The following is a 24,391-nucleotide window of genomic DNA, read 5'->3' as shown; positions in this document are numbered from 1 at the left end:
AGAAGCAGGCATCAGAATAACAGAAGTCCAAAGTATTTTGTTTATTATACATTCTTCCCTTAGACCCTATTGTTTCCTTAGGAACTACATAAAACCACTTGGATGAGCTGTAAAGAGTATCTGGAAGATCAATGTTGTCTTCTATGAGGGCAGTTGTAAACATTGTTCTGGGCAGCCATGCAAGTAATGGAAAGATGTTCTTATGCTGAAGAACAGTTCTGTTCAAATGCCTTGGAACAGACAAACAAAAATCTGTAAGAATTATTATGAAAGAAAATAATCATGTAAGTCACTTAACATTAAAAGTACACATTAACAAATATTCTGGGAACATATTGCTATAGCTGATGTAAATGACTATTATGGTACTATGGTATTTAAATTTTCTATTTAAATATCAGACCCCAGCCTTTTATTTACCTTGAATCCCCAAAGGACTAATATTGCCTCTCAATGCTGGCACATGCTGGTACTGGTGTAGCCTTGAACTCCTGTACATCCATTGGTACCTGCCAATTTCCATTTCTGGTCTGGTGATCACTGCCAATTTTAGGTGGTAAAAAGTCAGTGCCTCCAGCAAAAGTTCACTTTTACTTCATTACTTTTATTCAATTCAGTTTTAGTATTAAAAAAAAAGCAGGGGAAAGGGAAGGGGATACAAAGATTTATGCTGAACTCTCAAAACAGAAATAGTCTGATTCACACACCAGTTAAGGGAGGAATTAACTAGGATTAGATTTTAGGGGCTGAAGATATTAGTAAAACTTAGAAATGCTGTTGAAATTTCATTAAACAACATATATATCTATATATCTATATAATGTTTAAAACGTTTCCACCCAAAGCAATATCCAATATTCTACCTTTGGTCTACCAAATATTTGGAGTTTCAGCTCCAAGAAGCCCCAGCCAAGATGGCCAATGGTCAGGAATTCTGGGAGTTACGTCCAAAGCACAGGGGACCAATGACTGAGGACCATGGCTCTACAGTAGATTTTCCCAAGCTGTTGATCTCCAGCTCAACAGTGCTGGGCTACAACATATCATCCACACTAGCCATGCTGAAAGTTCATGTTCTGGCGGTACTAGTTGGGGAAAGCTGTTCTAGAGTTGCTTGTTATTGTTTACTTCATCCCCAACTTTTATCATATGCATTCTTCCATCCACTTCTTTACTGGCAATAAGCCCTTGTATAGCAGATAGGAAAGAAAGGGTAATGTAATCTAATTGTGGGAAACCGCACTTACTATTTTTAACTTTTCTTAAACCCCAGTGGAGCAAGATGATCATTCCCAGATGCAGAAAGTAAAATCAAAGTACAGTTTCAACTGCAGCAGTAATATACTGCTAATGCCTTGAGAAAACAAGTAGATAAGACAAAGCTGCAAGATGTTGTACAAAAATGGTTCTGGGTATACTTTTTGTGCATTCTCTTAATTTGTACAGAATTAACTATGTACATAATATGTTCAATGTACATACTTTAGAACATATTCTGTACATAATTTGGTCACAGCTAAGCAATAATACCTAGGGAAAAGAAAACAAACTTTGTAAAGCGCTCAGTTTCTGTAAAATTATTGTTAATTTATACAACAGTTGGCCATAGAACTGAAAATCCTACTCAGAATGAAGGAAAGTTGTGAATAAGCAGTACTCATGCAATATGTTCAAATATTTAGTTCAGGCTGCTTTGGTTTTCTTGCAAATCTCAACATCTTGAATTAAATGTAGTTTAGAGGCAACTAAACTGCTTCAGATTTCCTCCAATATAAGCTAGAGAATACAGTGGTACCTCGGGATACGAAATACCCAGGTTACGAAATTTCCATACGAAAAAATCCCATAGGAAATAATTGGTTCCGGGTTACGAATTTTTCCGGGTTTACGAAAAAAATTTTGGTGCTTTTTTCGGCTTTTTCGCACGAAATCGCGGCTTTTCCCCATTAGCGCCTATGGCATTTCGGCTTACGAAGGCTTTTCGGGTTACGAAAGCGGCCGCGGAACGAATTAATTTCGTAACCCGAGGGAGCAGTGTACCACTCAGATATGCAGCGCTAATCGTAAAAATTAAACTGATCATGCATAGATTGTCAATTGACATTCACCCCACTCTTTCAATACTAACTTTGATTCCCTGAAAGATCTGATCCTTAGAGATCTGAAAGAGAAATTTAGACAATACCTTTTATTACCATGGGCTGATTTATTTGATCCTTACATTTTCTTTTTAGGAAAAAGGCCTGCATGTTACATAGCTTTTTTTTGCCAGTGCTTCCTAGTTCATATTTTTAACTTACTCTTTTGAACTCATTTCTGCTTTTGCACAATCCTTCCTCTGTTTGCATGTCCACAATGGATGTCCCAAGAAAGGAACATGATCTCAACCAAACAAAATATGGAGGAAAAGCTGGTCATACATATAACTTTTAGCTCATCTGACATGAGTACATAATTCAGTGCCCCGTAGTTATAGTTGTTTCACACCAACACCCATCCTAGCCAACAAGGGAAGGGCAGATTCAAACCTCAGATATCATTTTATGTAGTATTATAGTAACTAATAATGGACAAGGTCTACAATCTCTGATTACAAGTAAGCAAAAGCTCTCTGGCAACTTCAAATATAGTCTATTGCTTGAAAATTCAAGCCTGTGTAAGTAGATTCCTGCAAACTAATTTGGATTACTATAACACACTTTGTGAGGGGCTGCCACTGAAAAGTGTTCAGAGATGTTAACTGAACCGAAGAGCTACAGCTAGGATATAAATGGGGGCTGGTTAGAGGACACATACAACACTCTTGCTACAACAGCTCCACTGACTGCTGGTCTCCTTCCAGACACAATTTAAAGCAATGGTTATGACCCATAAAACTCTATACCGCTCAGGTCCATCCTATCTAAGGGACCACACCTCCCCATATATGAGCTTGCCCATACTCTGAAATATTCAAGGGAAGTTCTTCTCTCAATTGCAATACCTTAGTAAGTATGACCCCATACAGACAGGCCAAAATAAAGCTGCTTTGGGCCACTTTGGAGGTATGCTGTTTAAGTGATACATGCGTCCTAAGAGTTGGGAAGCCATGCCAAAGCCACAATCCAGTCATAAGGACTGGCGCACAGCTTTAGTGCAGCTTCCGGACTGTTAGGATGCGTGCATCATTTAAACAGCATACCTCCAAAGTGGCCCGAAGCACCTTTATTTTGGCCTGTCTGTGTGGGGCCTATGTTTGATTCTCTGTAGCTGCTCCCAGATTCTGGAACTTGGTTATTTTGGTAGCTAGAAAAGGCTCTCTCTTGGTGTCCTCTCATCATCAGGTAAAGATGTTTCTCTTCCAGCAGGCCTTTGGGAACTGATTATTGTGTATAGTGGGTTATCTGTTTGGTAGTAATCATTGTTTCTGCTGTAGTTGTTCCCAACCTGTGGTGACTAACACGATATTATCACAAGGTTTTCTTGACAAGATTGGGTTGGAGGGGGGTGTCTTTGGTTCTGCTGAGGAGAGTGTGTGACTTGCCTAAGGTCACCTTGTGGGTTTCCATGAATGCATGGGGACTCAAACCCTGGTATCCAGGCTAGTAGTCCAAAGCTTAAACTGGTTGGCTCTCTTTTTAACATTGTACTATTTTTAATCTAGGCTTTCAAATTAATGTTTTGTAAGATTTTAATTATATAAACAGTTTAATATGATTTTAATCTTAACTTTCTTTTTTTATATAGCTATATGTGGTTTTTACTTGTATCTCTTCTGTAAGCCTCCTTGAGTCCCATTTTTGGGGAAAAGTGGGATACAAATAAAGGAAGTGAATTATTGATGGACCCAGCTGGGAATGAGTGAGTAAACTGTCCCCATTACAGTTTGGAATGAACCATGGGGCAATTCAAAGCAGATATTGAAGGAGCAATTACTAATTTGGTCCCTCATCTGAAATAAACAGGAAGTGATTACATAGGCGGAATCTGTACAGTGGAAGTGTTTATTTAAAGGCATAGGATATGTGCAAAAGTTTGATTTTTCTTTCTTTTTCTGTTCACAAAGCAGGTGCCATAACATTAATTTGGAGAAAGAATAATCACAGGTCAAATCAGTAAAATAAAAAAGACGGGAGGGATGGCAAAACAATAGAATGCAATGCTCTCATATGATTTGCTTCCCAGAGCTTTAGAGAAGTTAATTTTTGGTTACTCAGCTTACCTGGCCACTCTGCCCTATAACCCTACTATACCGTTGTGCATAATCTTCCACCATGTGGGAACTACAGTCTCTCTCTCTCTCTCTCTCTCTCTCTCTCTCTGCTTGTGTACTTCCATAGAGTGAATGATCTTCAGTTTTGTACAATGTCTCATAGAAGGTTTCACTGCAACTGCTAAAATCTTCAATGACAATATTACCTATACATTAAAGAAGCATATTTTCCCTTATTAATGTCTTCATTATTTTAATTACTTGATTCTCTATGCAACAAGTTTGTTTTTAGATGCAACTGGGTCACACCAACAGAAAGTTGCTCATAAAGGGAAATTCCTGTCTAGCACTAGGTGATAGTCCAATACAATTGAATGGATGGTTGACATGACCAATTACTTATCATGAAGGAGAATCTGAAACCTTCTTCTATTTTCCCAAACAGGTAGTTTGCACTACCAACAGACAGCACTAGTCTTCTCTTTGGCAGAGGTGACCCTTCACATCACTGCTGCATGTGAGTGCCTCTAATATTTGGACCTCTTCTTTAGATTTTCTTCAGCACTTGTATTTATTTCCTATTGTTGTTATCTGCTGCCAAGTGGACTTTGAGTTATGGCAACCCCAGGCACAAGAAACCTCCAAGAGTCTTGGTCTTCAAGAGCCCTGCTCAGGTCTTGCAAACTCAGGACTAATGGCCTCCTTGACTGAATCAATCCACCTGCAGTCTTTTCCTCTTGCTTTCCACTTTACCAAGCACTATCATATTTTTCAGCTAGTTATGTCATCTCATGATAAATGTGACAGCTGCAGTTTACTTATCTTTGCTTCTAGGAGAGTTCAGCTTAATACACATTCGTCAGAAGTCTAGGGTATCTATAGAACTCTCCTCTAGCATCACTTTTCAAATGAGTCGATTCTCCTGTCAGCTTTCTTTACCATCCAGTTTTCACAACCATACACAGAAATCAAAAATACTATAGGCTGGATGATTCTGACTTTGGCATTCAATGATATATCGTTACATCTGAGGATCTTATCTAGTTTCTTCATGTCTGCCCTTCCAAATATTAAGCTGCATCCTCACTGCAGAAGTAATCCCGTTTGACATCACATTAACTGCTATGGCTCAATACTATGGAATTTTGGAAATCATGGTTTGTTGTGGCATCAGACTCTCTGACAGAGAAGATTAAATGTCTCACAAAACCCTAATTTTCAGAATTCCATAGCATTGAGCCATGGCAATTACAATTGTTTCTAAATGGATTACTTCTGATGTAGCCTTAGTCTTCTGATTCCTTCTACAGTGGGCCTTTGGTATCTGCTAGGGTTTGGTTCAAGGACCCTCTCATAGATACCAAAATCCATGGATACTCAAGACCCATTAAATGCAATGTCATAGTAAGATAGTATTCCCTTATATAAAATAGCATTATCAAGGTTTTCTTTTTGGATTTTATTTTTTGTTTTGAATATTTTCAAGCTGTGGATGGTTGAATCTATAGATAAAGAATCCATAGATACACAGGGCTTGCTTATCTATACCTGTCTACTTAGTTTCAGTTAGTGTTGGGGTGTGGGGTGCAACCAAATAAGCACTATTTCTGCATTATCTCTGATAGCTGCACAGGAGCAATGATTAATGAAGTTTAAATTACAATATCATCGCCACCAACTGCAGTAGACCCACAGAAATGAATTAGATTTATTAGTCATTATGTAGGCAATGCTGATTTCAATGGGCTCACTCCAGTTGAGATTAACATTTGATTTAACCCATAGCATCCTTCTATGAGCTGCAATAAATATATTCAGGAGCTTGCATGAACAAACTTCTCAGTTTATTTCAACAGAGAGGGAAGTTCTATGCATTTTTACTTTTTCTCACATGAAGCAATATAAAATGCAATGGATAGCCATAGCAAAGGAAGGGACTTAAGTGCTCAGTGGAGTTCATGCATTTACAAAGAATTACTGAACTGGGGAGAATTGCTTTGACAGATAAAGAAATAGTGTTTTTTTACTGGACTTACACAAATTCTATAATTATAGAGATGAGCATCCAGTAAATTGGTTAATCATTTCCAGGGCTAAATGTATCTGCACATAAACCATTCCTCTAGATTTTAACGATTTATCTGAATCTCCAGCACTGTCACAATATGCTATAAATTCTAAATAATTCTAAATAATTATTGCAATTATAGTATTCCTTAAAATCCAAGTAAGGTGATGTTCAGATCATACATGACAAATCTTTAGAACATAAACTGGAACACAGCAAATCAATAATGGCTGGAGACCAATAAACACCAGTCTCTGAAGCACAGGTTGCATCTCTCTTATCCAGAATTCCAAAATCCAAAGTATTCCAAAATCCAAAACTGTCAACATGGGTGGCTGAGATAGTGACACCTTTGCTTTCTGATGGTTCAGTGTACACAAACTTTGTTTCACGCAAGAAATTATTTAAAAATATTGTGTATAAAATTATCTTCAGGCTATGTGTATAAGGTGTATATGAAACATAAATGAATTTTATGTTTACACTTGGCTCTCATCTCCAAAATATCTCATTAAGCACAGGCAAATATTCCAAAATTTGACAAACAGTGAAATCCAAAACACTTCTGGTCCCAAGCATTTCGGACAAGGGAGTTTCAACCTCTATACACAGATTCCATAGCATTGAAACATATTTGAAATATTAATTAAGTCTGATTTGGGTTTTCTGGAAATGATAGAAGAATATCTTTTTGCCTAAACACCTGATCTTCAACGCAACAATATCTTTTTCTTTTCGTAAAGGACCATTCAAGGATAACTGATGGTATAATTTCTATAAAATTCTGTATGAATGTTATGTATATATGTATTCACTATTTCAGATTTCTTGTATTCTTAGTCATGCTGTATTTACAAGAAAACAGTCAAAAATTTTCACCAATTCCTTATTGAAAGGCCAACAGTTCAAATATCTAAGTGTTTCTATTCATCTTTCAGTACAGTCCTATATACATTTAATTATATACATCCACTGAATTAAGTGGAAGGAAGCAGACATAAGACTGCTGTTGTGTGCCTTCAAGTCATTTCCGACTTATGGGGATCCTGGCTAATCTATCACAGGGTTTTCTGGGGCTGAAAGTGTGTAACTCCCAAGGTCACTCCATGTGTTTCCATGACCAAGTGGGGAACTGAACCCTGATCTCCAGAGTTACAGTCCACTGCTCATCCACTACACCATGCACACTCTTAGACATAAAATTACAGTATTTTAAAAAGTACATTTTGTGTGTGCTTTTTTGCTAAGTTGCTTTAAAGAATAAGCAAATGTTATGCATAACTGTGCCTTCTGGGTTGATGGGTTTTTAATCTACTATAACCTTATGGCCAGTTTGCTCTAGACATCCCTAGTTAATCTGTTTGACATCTTTGAACTGTGCTTTACTTTCTGGATAGTGTTGTCCTCCCTCCCCTTTAAATTAAAAGCAAGCATCTTGTCCATGTTAATATGTATCAGGATATATTTTCTCTTCTACTGATACAATATGGCATTCATTTTACCTATTTATTCCATCTCAGTAAATCTGTCTATCCTCATCCTCACTTTTTGATTTAATTTAATGCCCACAAGATAAACCCTGTCATTTACTATAATTTATAAACCTTCAGCTTTAAATGCACTCAATCTGTCTTGCAGCTCTGCAAAATATCTACTCAATAATTACATGGACAGCATTCACAGGCTAGTCCAATGATAAGAATGTCTGATGTTTCAGAATAAAGAACCTGTTAACATGATTGTCATCCAGCTTTCCAAATTCGAGGAAGATAACATCCAGTAATGGCTTATCTTCAGAGAAGCATAAGCTTTAAGAACATCATAAATTAAACAACTGTGCATTTTCGCCTAAGGGAAGTGTGTTCAACATAGGACATAGCACTGACAACACATTTAAAGTACATGTTTTCAAAACAATCATGATTGCGCCATGGTATGTTTGATGCAAAACATATACTTTAAATATGCATTCACCAAAGCTTAATTTCTTGGATTTGAGAATAGAGTATGTAGATACGGAAGTGTATCCTTTCACCTCAAATACATATAGGGAGGAGAAATAAGCAATAGATTGGATCCTTCTTAAAGGCTTTTGTAAATCAGAGATACTTTTGTGAGTCACAACAGTTCATGTCAAAGGTAACAAAGTACGACTAATGTGCACTGGGCTGAACACATCATGCCCTCTTTTTATAGCTATTCATTGGTTTCTATTACCTTTTTTTTTTTTTAAAAAAATCCAGCATCACAGTATGTTCCAAGCTTGTTACAAAACCAAAAAAGTATTAATTCAATATAGTACTCATTTCAACCAACAGCTGAATTCCCATGGGTGTCAATCAGCCTTTTGCAACTTGGTGCTTTTCAGATGAGTGGAACTATAACTACTATCATCCCTAACTAAAATGGCCAAAACCCAAGAACCATGATGGCGGGGAATAAAGGGAACCATCTCCTAAGACCTCTGGAAAACACAGACTTGGGCATGGCTGCTGTAGATAGAACAGGATTTCATTCAAATTGTATTAACATTTGTTTTGGCTACTATAACACTTGAAGGTTCATTGGCATATAAGAGAATCCTTCTCTCGCCTACAATTTAACAGTAATCAATATTTCCCTGCTTTGGCATTTCAATCATAAATCACACATGAGCAACATGTACAGTGTTGTACAGCTCACCAATAATTTTAAAAAGAATTTTACAAGTATGCCAAAACACAGGCATACTTGAAAAATGTAATGATGACTATCTGGACATATGTGAATTACATTTTAAAACACAGTTTAAAGTAGAGATGTGGATCTGGTGTTTTTTTGAACGCTTGAATTTATTTATTTATTTAATTATCTATGAAGCACACACACAATCCTTGAATGTCTGGTGCTGCAAACAAAAAATGATACCCATCATAGTCCTTCAGTGTAAAATGCTATAAACAAAATCTAGAGAAAAATGTAGAGAAACTATATATATTTAAAGTCCAGAGAAAAACTGACAGGACATCCAAATCTGGTTAATTAAATATTTAAGTCTTATTATTTTCAATTAGACTTTGAACCTGGATTGGCCATTTCATTTAGGGCTGGAAGCAAAATTCTTTCAAATTAATATCTAAACTATAAGTAGTCAGAATCTGGTTTGCATTTTGTTTTTGGAGGGAAAAAAACCTTTCTGGGTTTATTATTCATAGATGAATAATGTACAGTATGAAATTTGACAAAGGGGAACTGAAGAACAAGCAAAGTAATGCTTATTACTTGCTGTAAAGACTTAACTATAAGCGGCATATTTATAGAGCATCTGGAAAAGAAATATATACACAAATAAGACCATATAGTCAATCAGATGAAACAAATTGAGATAGAACAGTAAAATTAGAGGACTTTATAAACCTAAAACAATTTCCTGAATCTTGCTAAAGGAAAAAGTACTCCACGGTGTCTATGAGATGCTACCATGAATTGGATAAGCACCAAAAGACTATGAAACTAGCTCAGTCAATGCAAGTGACTGTTAGGTTTGTGCTTCTCAAACAGCAATCTCACATCCCATCCATCCAAAAAGTTTTATGGTAAATTGCTTTAGAAGTGAGGAGGCTTTCAACAGGCATTTTTAAGATGGCACAAAGATTACCTGTTAGCAACCCACACATTATATTGGGCTATGCTTTTGTGTCAGGTTCTGCTCCTCTTCAAATCTCACCAATTAATCTTCTTTACAAGGTTGATGTGGCGGAGCAAATCATGATTATGTAGGTGCCTCACCCCCACCCCTTGAACACAAATTCATTTGTGCAGAAATTTGACAGATTTAGAAGAAATTAATTTTTATGTATAATTTTCTTCGCAACACAAAATACAAACAAATCTGATAAAACAGATGATTTATATTTGGGCAATTCAAAAGGGAACTGTTATCAAACAATCTTTAAAGGGAGCTGAATATATATACACACACATACTTTAACAAAAATATATAAATATTTTCAGTGACATCTGCCACTGCTGTATCATGTTCATGGTTTTATAAAATTTAATCTGATAGCACTCCAATGTTTAGGGTAGAATCTCTAGCGTATTATTTTCTACCATGGTCCATGTTTGCTAAATTTCACTTTAGGGAAATGGAGGTTCTTCTTCTATTATATGGATTAAATTTTCCAGAGAGCAATACAATTAATTTTTCTGAATACAAATCTCTAACTTTCACTGAAAATTTAATCAACAAATTCATTTCTACCTGCCCTAAACCAAAACACAAAATAGTATTTTGCTTTTTAGGAGATTCTACACAAAATAACAAAACAGAACACCACAAATGATATGTATAATAGGCCTTGTAGGTTTGATATGCTCTAATACAAGATAAAATATTAATGGTCAACATGAGACTTTACTCTCTAAGATATCCTTCTTTCTTTTCAAGTCAGTGGGTTTATACACATGTAAATGGCTGCAAAGTTGTCAGCATTATCACTAAACTAGCTTGCTACAGAGAAAGAAAAATCAAATATAAGTTACTAATTTTGTATGTATATGCTGCATGACACTGAACTTTTCAAACAATAAATCATGAGCAACATCCCTACCCTGCATTTTCTAGTCTTTAAATATGTTTTGGAACATTTCTTCCCAAATATCATGGTGCCCTTTAATTTTATAGCACCATTTCCCTTCCCCATGCAGTATAGAAATGCAAGATAAGTGCTAAAGAATAAGAGATTGGGGGGGGGGGGGGAATCAATTCTACATTGGCAGAAAGCTTTATGTTACCAGAACACTAGATTGCCAAAAAGCCTGACCCCCAGCTTTGAAACCCATGAATAAGCGATGCCTGTACACATAGAAATATTTTTCTCTAAACTGTTAAACCCAGCTCTGCTTTTCCGTGGGGATGGAGATGGTTGAAAACACCAACCCAGAGATGAAGGGATAGATGGCTGTCCTTTTAATCTGCTGTCAAGTCATAGAGAATCTTTTTTTTTTTTTAAAGAAAGCACTGGAAGCTAGAAGATGCAATAATGATCATTTAAGTGCTGTTCTAAAGAGAGTGACAAACAGAGCCTAAATCTTTTCACTAAGGTTCTTAAAAAGATTTAAACAGCCTATTGTTTGATCCGTTGGGTACCTTTTTTCTCTTGGCTTTGTTCTGTATTTTCCTCTGCTGCAGTTTCCATGGCTGGCTTTATACCATCCACCAAAAATGCTTTCACTCCCCGCCCCCAGCCAAGGCTCTCTCTTCTTTTCTTCTTTCTTCCTTCCCTTCTGTCTCCTATTTACCAAGACTGTGATTGAAGGGCTCCCCTCCTCACTCCAGTAGACTGCAGTCCTTTCCAAAATGCACAAGTCTTGTTACAGCTTCAGTTTCATTCTGCCTACTGGTCCATAAAGATCCTCTGCCAGGAAACACTCCGCTATACGTCAGAGACCTGCAGTTACAAAATTGCAGTTCTTTGCTCAGTTGTCTCCCCTCTCCCTCGGCATGCATTTGCAAAGGGAAACCTGCAGATTCAGCTAGCCACTGTTCCCTTTCCCATGCTCTTCCACTTTCCTTTTCTCCCAGTGAATGTGAGATCAATTCTCTGGTGAAGAATAGGTTTGTGACATCAGAAAAAAGGGGCTGCATCTGAGGGAGTGAAAGGAGTCCCCTCCTGTTGCATGGTGACTCAGCGATGACACTATGAGCCCCTTTCTGTCCCTACGCCATCTCTGAGGAGGGTCCATGTTATCAAACAGTTCCAAGGCTACCTTGTCCCATGAGATCCTATTATTAGGACTCGTCTTTGGATTTCCTCCATCTGCCTCTGATCTTGCCCTGAACTCAATAGGCAACTCGTTCATACTGTTGACTTTAAGGATGTTCTGTTTTCAACTCAGGGGAGAGCACATGTAAGTCCATAAAATTAATATAGGACAGCCAGTACTTAGAGAAGAGGGACTATGTTTTCACAATTCGGGAGCAGTTACATAAGATGCAAGTGCAGACCACTGCATAAAGACAGTCAGGTAGGAATACAAAGAGCTTAACACCATCCAAGGTTTCAAATTTAATTCCTAATGTTATTTCGAAGGGAGCATCCTTACTTATTAACAGACATGGGGTCACCATAAGTCAACAGACAGCATGACCACACATATGCATGCATGCACACACAAGACAATAATTTTAGCATTTAGTCGTGCACCGGAGATCCCTAAATCTTTAAAATGGCTCTCACTTATAGTGCTCCCAGATGGAAGGCTCCAAGTGCCACCAGCCCAGATACACTGTGGAGCTACTTGGGTTTTCTGTCTTGATTTGTAGAGATTTGTAGGAAAGGGGTAGAGAAGAAACAATGAGAAAATATAGGAAGATTTCAAATTGATGTACTCTGTACAAATTTCACAAAATTCTGAAAATGAAAGTATTTGTCAAAATAGGATAGGCTAATTTTAGGAAGGGCTGACCAAATACAGAGAACATCTTTAGGAGAGCCCATGTGGGAGAGGCTGGTTTGAAGAATTTTGCCAGTCAAACATTCCCTTCAATGGTTTTCTGTTTGATAAATGGCACTGGAGACCTGAAAATGGAAATCTGAGGGCAAAGTTTCATTTTCTGCAGGGACTGCATTCTTGGAATTTATACATATTATGAACAAAACAGTAGTAAATATTTATTTCAAGAAGAATGTTATAATCTCAGTTCATATGGACATAATTTTCATTAGGGAGGTCCTATACCTGGTTGTTTTCCCATATCTGACAAAGTCCTTGCAGCAGGGGCAGTCAGTTCTCCTACAGCTGTCTTCTGAGATGCATAGTCCATCAGATTATATTATGTACATTCGTTCTGGATGCTCAAATTGTCACAAAATAGTGAAACAGCAGCAAATAAGACTATCATGCACTCATTTCCAGACACAAATAGTATAAAAGATCCTCTCTTAATGTGGAGAGTAAGCATCATATAGTGGTTTGAGTGTTGGATTAGGACTCTGGGAGACCATGGTAAATTTGCATTAGAAATCAGAAATTACTTGAAGAAACATAACAAAAAGTCTCAGTCTTGCATCCTTCCCAGATTAATGGACTATACTTGTATCAATCATAGGCAATATGAGACTTGTGCATGATGAGATGTGTAATCCAGCACATCTTGGGTCAACCTGTTTTAGGGAACCTTGTCTACTAGTGGAGACAATGTCTTCCTCTTTCTTTATTGTTTCTAAAGCACAAGTTTTCAGAAACATGGAGTTTTCATCCTTCTTTCCAGGTGTTTATGCTATCTTCCAGGGTTTTTTCTTTCAATGTTCCACAATCGATTTAGGTCAAATTTTTACACATCTATGTACAAAACATATCTTCAGCTTTCCCCTTTCAAGAAGCAGATACTTTTCTCTGAACAGTCTCTAAGGGAGGCTGGGAAGAAGAATGCAAGGCAATATATCGTATGTGTGTGTGTGTGTGTGTGTGTGTGTGTGAACAGTGTGAACCTGTAGAATATAAAGATTTTTAATCTTAAAAAACCATTATCATTTAAAAAAAAAGATCTTTCTAGTACTTCTAGCATTACACACATCATGAAACAACAATGTAAATATGAACTCTTTTTCAGCCTAAAAATATCCATAGCAGAACCATAAAAAATGAATAAAGCCAGTGGAGGAGGATTGGAGCTGTAGTCCAACAACATGCGACTGATTTGTGTGTGTGTGTGTGTGAATCATTCATATGTGGCAATGGAGTACCACATAGTGTTGATATATTCTAAAATTTATTTTAAAAAAGAAGAATAAACCAGTGTGTACAGACAGAAAACTGACTCACTCACTCATACAGAAAACATGAGTTTTTTTAGAAAAAAAATGCACGAGTACTTGGCATCTCTAAATAAAAGCAGAGTAAAAGAACAAGTAGAATATGGTCGTGGGGAATGTAACGGTATGTGTGTTGGGAGACGGGAAGCATCTTTGAATCCCAGTTTTGGGACAAGGCCAGGATACAATGAATGGAAATAAAGTAACTTAAATAGTGACATGACAAATCTTGTTCTTGAAATTTTTTTTTGTGAAAACTGCATTCTCTGCTAAAAGTACAAGTAGAAAAATTAATGGGGAAGAATAATTAATGAGTCTTTGCTTTTATAATCCCAAGGAATAAACAAAAATAATAACCACCACTACATGTCATTAATTAATATTTTATTATGTGGCTTGCTGTTTTCTGGTCAATATACCATTGCTGTAGATGAACATAAAATGATGGCAAGACCCTTGGCTTATGATGAACAAGCAGCAAATCCCAATCAGTCCCACTTCACTACTCCCTTTTCACATACAGATGGCATAAAATGAGAATGGGTAGCCGATCTTGACATTTGTACCTGAGATGCTGGTTTGTTCCTCAAAAAATTAAACAACCCCCAAAATTTGAGAACTTCCAATCATCTCCCTCTCCATATTCCTATCACTTCACACCTCCCACTCTGCAGCTCTCCACAGGATGCAAGTTGTAGGTCTGTCCTAATGTACATGCTGAGTCCCTATCTTTCTGTCTTCTACCTAAGGTGTGCATTTTGTTAGATCCCTTGCTTAGATTGCATGACTCTTTGGCATTTATCTTGCCTAAGCAATTACCACAAAAACTGAATGGGTACTCAATAATGGCTCCCCCTCATTCTGGAGAGAAGTGATCAGTGGAGTGCCACGGGATTTTGTCCTGGGACCAGTGGTATTCAACATCCTTATCAATGACTTGGATTAAGGAATAGAGGGCATTCTTATCAAATTTGTAGATGACACCAAATTAGGAGGAGTAGCTAATACTGCAGAGAGGATCAAAATTCAAAATGACCATAACAGATTGGAAAGTTAGGCCAAAACTAACAAAATGAACTCCAACAGAGAAATGTAGGGCACTATACTTGGGCAGCAAAAATGAAATGCACAGATATATGATGGGAGACACTTAGCTTGACGGCAGTACATGTGAAAGGAATCTAGGAATCTTAGCGGACGATAGGCTGACCATAAGCCAACAGTGTAATGTGACAGAAAAAAAAATATGCAATTCTAGGCTGCATTAATAAAAGTATAGTGTCTAGATCAAGGGAAGTAATAGTGACACGATATTCTGCTTTGGTCACGTCTCACCTAGAATACTGTGTCCAGTTCTGGGCACCACAATTCAAAAAGGATGTTGACAAGCTGGAACGTGTCCAGATGAGGTCAACCAAAATGGTGAAGGGTCTGAAAACCATGCCTTATGAGAAGAAACTTAGGGAGCTGGGTATGTTCAGCCTGGATAAGAGAAGGTCAAGAAATGGTATGATAGCCCTTTTAAGTATTTGTAGGGGTGCCACACTGAGGATGGAGCAAGCTTGTTTTTTTGCTGCTCCAGAGAATAGAACCTGGAACAATGGATGCAAGCTCCAGGAAAAGAGATTCCACCTCAACATTAGGAGGAACTTCCTGACAGTAAGGCTGTTCGACAGTGGAACACACTCCCTTGGACAGTCTCCTTCCTTGGAGGTCTTTAAACAGAGGCTGGATGGCCATCTGTCAGAGGTGCTTTGATTCCGTGTTTCTACATGGCAGGGGGTTGTACTGGATGGCCCCTGGGTCTCTTCCAACTCTATGGTTCTATAAGTTGCATCTGCACTGCAGAAATAACTGCCATGGCTCAATGCTATGGAAGCCTGGGAAATAGAATTTTGTGAAATATTTAGCATTTGTGCAAAAGAGATCTGGTACCACAACCAACTACCATGCCCAGAATTCCATAGCATTAAGCCATGACAGTTAATGTAGTGTCTAACTGGATTATTTTTGCAGTGTAGATTCAGCCTAAATCTGCATCTTCTCAATCAAATCTGACTGCATTAGAGTGGGGTCAACAATACTTCAGGCTTAAAGCTTCTACTTCATGTTTTTCTACCAGAACTTCAGAACCAAGCCATACTGTAGTGCAAACAATATGCATTTGCAATTAACACCATGCATCTGTGCACGTCCTGAGCTTTAGAATTTGTATTATAGGAATTCTTACAAATAAATATTCACTCCTGGTTACTCCATGTTTTCTTAATTTCAGCAGTTTCATTTAGATAGGAAAAGACACATTATTGTGCTCCTGCTGAAACAGCTGGGAGTCAGAAGCTCCTCTGGACCTATTGCAAATCACCCAGGCAGCTACTAGCAGATCCTAATCTACTTTTTATCCACCCCTGAATTATTAAATTCCAGTTGTATGATTTCTAACAGCTTACACTTTCTTCTCTTTGTAGAGATCTTGCAGGGCTTGGTCTTTCTAGATAACAGGAATTTAATTTTTAATTTACAGCCATTTAAAGTCCTTGACCTAAAGAGCTTTAGAGAGCTTGAAGAATCTTGTGACTCTTGAAAATTGTTTTGAGAACCCCCCACCCTTCCAATTTAAGTCCTTCAGGATTTATGTGCTTTTTTCCTTTGTTAAAAAAAAGAGAGAAATATATGATTTATTTATCAAGCAAAAACATGCCAAATTTGAATGCCATCTGTTGAATCAGAACATGCACTTTTCTAGTCACTCTTCTCTCCATCAATTATTATTCAGGAATTATCTATCTTAAAAAAAGATTACAGAGCTCCCACTTTATTACTGTATTCTCCACAAGCATTGGTTTGTCATTAAGAGGATGCCAATAACACAAAACAGGTTGTATAAGTTCTAAGTTAATTTATTTATTATGCATACATGGCTGAAACTTCAAATGTGTTGGCTCCTCCAAGCTTTCATTCTCTTGTCTTTCTGCTCCTCTACCACTCACACTCACACATACACATACAATGGCATAGTAAAATGGTGTCCCTTATATACAAAATCAAGGTTTCTTTTTGGAATTTTCTTGAGGGGGGAAATATTTTCCAGCTGTGGATAGTTGATGCAGAATCCGTGGATACAGAAGGCTGACTGTACATACACAGGGAGGAACATTTGGGTAGTATCTCTGTTGGAAACCATTGCATGCCAACAAGTAAGCATCCTTTGTGAGACTGAAGTTCAGGAGAAATCGACAGTGACAACTGAAGTTTTTCACTCACACCACCACTGTCTCACACACAATAAAGCATGATCTTTGGAGCTGAATGTAATCATTTGAAATCTGCTTTAAAAAACAGAATATTGTGCAACTTAATGTGATGAGAGAGAAGACATTTGCATGTTTAGGCTGGGAGCCATTATGTCTAACCATTGTAGAATCTCAGAACAGTGGGGGATCTCATACACACAATGAACCAGAACACAAAAGCACTGTAGGGTGAGTCAAGGACAAGAGTAGCAGCACTGAATTTGCATCCCCAGATTGGCTGTCTAGTAAATTGCATTGCCAGAGCAGGATTATTGTCTGTAGTATTTAGTTCTAACATTTTATCTACTTTATACATGGATTTCCAACCATTTCCTTGGGAAACTCTACATGTTTCCAAAAGTGTCTAACCAAGAAAGGATGAAAATTGCACTGATATTCCATCTGAACAGTATCAACTGTTGTATTTTAAGGAGAACTGACCTACAACTAAATCCAAAGGCAAGATTATAATTATTTTGTTGCCTTCCTTCAACATCTGTGATCTCCTGCTACATAAAACACATCTGTTCAAAATATATTCTTATTCTGCTTGCATCAGTACATCAGAAGGACATCAGTGTTGCCACCAACTAGGCCCTGGGAGATGGATTACCAAAACTTTTGCTGGGATTCATTTATAATCATTTATGGGACATGTTTCTAAATCTAGTGCCATTCAAAAGCAGAGGCCCCAAATGTTGTTGGATTTCAATTCCCATAATGTCTCACAATTGGCTATACTGGTAATCCATTGCAAGAACTTCTAGTAATGATTAGTACTTGGATGGGAGACTGCCAACAAATACCAAGTACTGTAGGCTATATTTCAGAGGAAGGAACTGGCATAACCACCTCTGGGTATTTCATGCCTAAGAAAACCCTATGAAATTCATTGAGTCACCTTAAGTTGACAGGCATCTTGAAGATACATACACAGACAGCATTCTGGCAAGACCAGGAAGTTATGCCACCACCGATTAAGCTTTATGCTTATTATCTGGTCTCCTGCAGGAGCCAGGTCTAGTCAGTATGGTGCTGACTCCTATGACAGTCATAACTGTAAAAAGCAAACCTGGATCTTCCTAGTCTTATAGCATGGCAGTCATACTAGCCATTTCATCTCTAGCTCAGTAATCTAATTTCAAAGTGTGTCTTTGTTGTGCCTTTAAGCTTCAGAAATGAAATGCACTCTTATATTTGGAAGCAGATTTTGGGGGTTAGATCAAAGCTCTGAAATCTGCACAAAGATCTCTGTGGAATCTTTGAGCTTCCCATTCACTGCAGCTTCTAGAGTGAACAGGCATAGCTAGTACACTCCTGATATAAAAACTGCCAAAGTTTATGATGACTCCACCCTAACCGAGTTCTGCATTGTTTGCATGTTCCTTATTTTCATTTGTATTTATGGATCATTTACTTAATTTACAGCCTGCTGCTAATTTATTAAAAAATAATCCAGAGGTACAAGTTATTATCTCATTGTGAACCAGAGATCCAACATGGTGTAATAAAATGGGCCCTTGGTATGTGCTGGGGATTGGTTCCAAGATCCACCATGGAAACCAAAAATCCTTGGATGCTCAAGTTTTATTATATACAATGGGGTAGTAAAACAATGTCCCTTATATAAAATGACAAATCAAGGTTTGCTCTTAGGAATTTAATTTTTTTAAAATATTGAAGATGTGGATGTTTGAATCCATGGGAAAAGAATCCGTGGATATGGAGGACCAATTGTAGTTTGAGTGTTGGAGTAGTGCTCCAGGAGACCTGGGCATGAATTACCATTTAGCCATGAAAACCTACTGTGTGACTCTGATAAGTCACAATCTTTCATTCTCAGAGGAAGGCCATAGCAAATTGCTTCTGAACAAATCTTACCAAAAAAACCTTGTAATAGGCTCATTTTAGGGTCATCATAAGTTGGAAACAACTTGAACACAACAATAATTGCCAAACAGCAACAATGTAAGGAATTCAAATTATTCAACTTGAGTGAGCAGATAATTGCTTTTACATTCATGAGCAAAGTCAATGTAGAGATAATCATCCAAGGGGGAAAGGACAGAATCAATCTGCTGATCTCTAGGAGACATGCCATCGCCTATGGCTTACTCAAAAATTAGAGGCAGTTGTGGAAAACCTGCCATTAAGATGTTGGTGGTCACTGCATGTGAATTATCAATAACAATTCTATTTATTTTTCCACTTTAGATTTGGGTCCTCAGTGACCTTGTTATCTAAAAAGCAAGCAACCAAGGAATCTCATACAAGACTTGGGTGGAGAAAAATGAAAGGCTGCAATGGTCCTAATATCCTGATTGATGCAACAGCTTACCCAGCCAACAGCAGGGATTAAAATACAAACTTGTCCTTCAGTGAATGAAAGCGTTCTCTTTCAAGGTTTGCAAATGTTTTCCCAGCCCCCTCCCCCCAGTCCTTAGCATCCCCTCCTGCAATATTCTGGAGACTCATCCAATCTTCTGGAGATGCTTTTCAGAGGGCACAATGGCATTGGAGAATTTTTAAAAAAAAATAAATCACTTCCTCCCACCTTCTATGAGATGTCTATCAAGAATGTGTTGTCTGATGTGGGATTTCAGAAATGTACACTTCCAAGACACTGCTAGGGAGATAAGCAAACAAGTCCAGCTGAGATAAACTAGTTCCACCCATCACCCTCTCCTGGGGCCCAAACAATTTTCAAGAGTCACAAGATTTTTTCAAGCTCTCCAAAGCTCTAGCTTCTAAGAATACTATACTGATGCTGAACACAAATGTCAGCCCATCAGCATTCAGTACAGCTCCAAATGCTCCTAACACATATATTTGCAGAGAGGTTTAGGAGGGAAGATGTGCACAAGAGGAGACAAGGCATGCCTCCAATTACACTGCAATGCAAATATAGGTGTTCACGTGTAAAGGCCTTCTGAGGAGATTGTGCTGCTTTAGGGCAATACAGATATACACATAAAATTTAAGTTCTGAATGGATACAGCCATTTGATCAAAGGATATAAAACCTTTCTATTTTTAAGGAAATCCTTAGCCTGTGAAGTTAGTGGCCTGGTTTGTGTCTTCTCTTTTTGACTTTGCTTACTAATCAACCTAACACAGGGGTAGGCAACCTGCGGCCCGCGGGCCGGATGCGGCCCGGCGAGGCCTTGGGACTGGCGCCAGCCCAGTCCTGCCGCTGATTGCCACCGGGGCCTTTGGGGGGCAATTGTCTATAGAAGCCTCAGAAACATGCATTTATATTAACATTTTTTAAAAAATCAGCAAATTTTTTCGCATGTCCTCCATTTTTTTTTTAAAAAAGTCTCTTCCATTTGAAAATTTTGTCCTACATTTGTCCTGGTTTATTTATATATTTAATTTTTAAAAAAAATATTTAATTATTTATTTTTTTTGCTTCGGCCCCCCAGTTGTCTGAGGGACAGCAACCCGGCCCCTGGCTCAAAAAGATTGCCTACCCCTGACCTAACAAGTCAATTGTACCCATCCTGTTGTATTTCTGGGCAGCGTACGGAGGAGGGCCCCCAATATTCCTTCCTTCTGGAAATATTTCCAGAAGAGCCAGTTGGGAAGGAAGAACAGACTGAGTCCATGAGAACCCACTCATCCCTGGGCAGCCAACAGGCCATGGGTCTTCATGGGTGACTGAACTCTTCAATTCTATTCATCCCCTTTCTCAATGCATAATAACAAAACAGCAGTGCTCTCATAATACAGGCCTCTCCATTCTTTCCTCTTTTATCATCATTCATATCTCAACTATGACATGACTGAAAGGGTTTCTGATGGGAAATGTGCTTCAAATTAGCATATTCCCCCTACATACAATGGAGGCATTAAGCGGCTGCATTTTGAAAGCCTAAACAAAAAAGCAGCAAGACTTTTTAAAGCAGCCCTGTTTGAAGTTTAATTATCTGCCTGCCTATCTCTAACCAGTTTTTCTTTCTTTCTTTCGTCTTCATTTTTAAAAAGAATGAGATACATGTTCTGTTTGGAAGTTTTGCTACCAGGATGATAAACACTGCATGTTAAAACCCAAGAAGAATTGCTACGTCTGTAGACTGGTATCCAAAGCTGGTTGTAACTAACATCTTTGTTTCATTCAGTGCTGTCTTCCAAGCTTGAAGCCATGTCATGATTTCACAATTTAAAAAGACTAGGAAAGTCTAAATAATTCATTTTAATGCTTTCAGAGATATCTTCCTAAATGATGGTGTGTTGCCTATTTCTCATTAAGTAAGTAAGCAAGACATTTCCTTTACCTTGTAGCATCAATTGCAACAGACTGCAGGAATACCAAAATTGATCCCTGTAAAAAAGGGAATGTACTTCGAGGGAAATTGAAAAGAAAGAAAGTTTTCTTTTCTTTTCTTTTTTAAAAAATTAACTGTATTGTGAACATATACTTGTAATACAACTAGTCTTATCCTGGACACCAATAATATTGTTTCCAATGGGAAACTGAACCAAGTTGAGGTGACAGTGTACAATCAGCCCTCCGTGTTTCTTTATCCATGGATTCAACTATCCACAGCTTGAAAATGGTTTTTAAAAATCCAAAAAGCAACCTTTGATTTGCCATTTTATATAAGGGAACACCATTTAACTATGACATTGTATTTAATGGGACTTGAGCATCCACAGATAGTGGTATTCACTGGAGGTTCTAGAACTAAACCTCGGCAGATAGCAAGGGACCACTACATTTCCAAACCTGGAAATATTTTCGAAGTCTAACTTGGAAAGAATTCAATTCTCCCATCTTATTTAATGGTATAATTGCATGGAATGCTAGGATTTTTCATTTACTTGAAACCTACAGTGGCTGAAGAATCTAATTAGCAGTAGAGGATGATAGAAGAATCAGAAGGACTTTCAGAAGACACACTGTGGCAGTACACAGGTGTCTTGTTTCAATGCTTTAATTCAGGCACCAATGGGATTTTCCTTGACTATAATACACATATGGCAAATTTGTAAGGTAACCATCCATTTTTACCAATTGAAAAAAGGAAGGCTAGGTCCAGCCATCAGTAGCTTTCTCCTTTAGGACAGATTTAACATAGTTTATTGTGGAGAAGGTTTTCCACATCTGGGTCTTCTTGGTATATGAATTAAAAAACCTATACAACCACACACCAGATACAAATCACTGAAATATCTTTCTGCCTTTCTCTATTTGTACAGATCAAGGGTGTAGAAAGTCAGGCATGCAAGCCATGTGAGCCCTTAAGGCTGATTTTGGTATCCCCCAAGCACTTCATCCCCACAATTTGTTTTGGATTTTTAAATGAATATATAATTTTACCAAAATGCTCCTGACTATTCTAGCTGGCATGTGGGCAATTTATGAGTTGCAGAAAAGAGAAAATGTCTCAGTGTTGTGGGAGGGGGAGTGATAAAATGATTTCATTATTTAAAATAGGCTAGCATGTTTTTATTTTAATGGGCCTTTAAATACAAATTTAAAGTCAACCTGCAGTTATTCAAAAATAGTGTCTCCAAAACTTATGCCTTGCAACTGAACCACTGTAGAAGGCCACAAAAGTATTTCCCAGCTGAAACATACTGTATTAGGTTATTTAAATGCAGAATCCCCCCCCCCCCCATACCCTAAGACTTTATTTCTTTTCTACACCTATTGGGCATTACCAGTTTGATTTGCTATATGGGGCCAATTTCACCAGGTTCCTCCCCACCAGCTATCTTGGGACCCAGGAGCAGCCTTTAAAAAAAGGGGGGAGGGGGAATGAACCAGGAGTTATGCCTTGTTTCCAGCTTGTAAAAGGCCCCTCCTGGATCTGAAACAGCACAGGAATGCCCAAAATATGACAAAAATTTACCCTCAAAGGTGCATCTACACTGAAGAAAGTTTGATGGCAGTTTGATGCCACTTTAAGCACTGTAGCTCCATCCTATGGAATGCTAGGATTTGTAATTTTACAAAATCTAGCCGTCTCTGCCAAAGAACGCTGATGCCTCACAAAACTTCAAATCCCAGGATTCTGTACAATGGAGCCATGGCAGTAAAAGTGCCATGTAAAAAGTATCAAACTATATTATTTCTACAGTATAGAGACACACATAGCTGACTGGGGCATCTTGAGGTTCCTTTTTGTTAATTAGAAATTTTTAAAAAATTGGGATGGGGGCATGGTAAACACCACCAGAACGTGATGTCCTGGTGGTGATAATAGGGCTCAGGACCGAGCACCAACCGCACAGTCCTGAGACCTACTATGTGCAGGCAGCAGAGTAATGGCAGAGCCCCATCACATGGGCGCCACCATCTTTATGTAATGGATGCATAGCATCCGCACATTGCAGTGTGTCCGTTTCATCACGAGTGCACCATTGGCACACTCGCAACATAACCAGGGCGCTGGGAAAAGAACCCGGAAAAAACGGGTTCTTTTAACTCTGGAGGGATGTTGCACAGTCTAGCGGCTGCGGCATCCCGCCAGAGTTAAAATGGGCGATTGCAGACCCCCATTTTCAGGCGGTCTGTACTGTGCCCGAGTTCCAGTGATGCAGCAAATTGCAAATTGGGTAGAAAAAAAAGAGTGGTACATAGTAGAGGAAAGGAAATAATGGCGAGAGCTTTGTGCACTGTCTTCTTTTCTTTTTACAGTCCAAAAGCAGCAGCAGCACCACTACTAGGCTTCTGGCTACTAGAAGTCTTCCTTCCAAGTGTTTCTGGGGACAGAAGACAGTGGCAACCTAAGTTCACCTATCCTGCTGCTTCACTGGTAACCTGATTTATTTTTTAATTTAAAGGGGGAAAAGAGTAAGAGTGCAATTACACATCACCTTCCCTTGAAATTATTGTGGCAGCAGAAACATGGCCCCTGAAAAGCAGCCCCCGCCCCCAATGCACCACATATTAATCTATTCTATTAGACACAAAGAACAAAGAGGAGACCCTCAAACCCCTGCTTCACTCATTCTCCGTGCTGGCCCAAGACTATGTTTGCCAGACAAAAAAACTGGTGAGGTGTCCTGTACCTTTAACGGTAGTGTAGAAG

General features: G+C 38.2%; 1 protein-coding gene across 8 annotated transcripts in view; it reads right to left on the bottom strand.

Moving 5' to 3' along the window:
* The window catches only part of GPM6B (glycoprotein M6B), a 148,562-nt gene that overhangs the window by 41,192 nt on the left and 82,979 nt on the right, over window positions 1-24,391 (bottom strand). Inside the window, exons 1-2 of one of the 8 annotated variants that reach the window (XM_042460836.1) lie at window positions 11,392-11,867; window positions 421-540 (exon numbers count right to left, since the gene is read on the bottom strand). The exons of 2 other annotated variants lie outside the window; for them this stretch is intronic. In XM_042460836.1, coding sequence (XP_042316770.1) covers window positions 421-540; window positions 11,392-11,440 — 169 coding nt within the window. In that variant the 5' untranslated portion in view covers window positions 11,441-11,867. Of the gene's footprint in view, window positions 1-420; window positions 541-9,897; window positions 9,932-11,391; window positions 11,868-24,391 lie in introns of those variants that run through there. 5 more of the 8 variants (XM_042460835.1, XM_042460832.1, XM_042460833.1 and 2 more) reach the window with 5 other exon arrangements.

Source organism: Sceloporus undulatus, chromosome 3 (assembly GCF_019175285.1).
Source record: "Sceloporus undulatus isolate JIND9_A2432 ecotype Alabama chromosome 3, SceUnd_v1.1, whole genome shotgun sequence".
Taxonomy (NCBI): domain Eukaryota; kingdom Metazoa; phylum Chordata; class Lepidosauria; order Squamata; family Phrynosomatidae; genus Sceloporus; species Sceloporus undulatus.
This window is presented reverse-complemented; position numbering and strand designations above follow the sequence as displayed.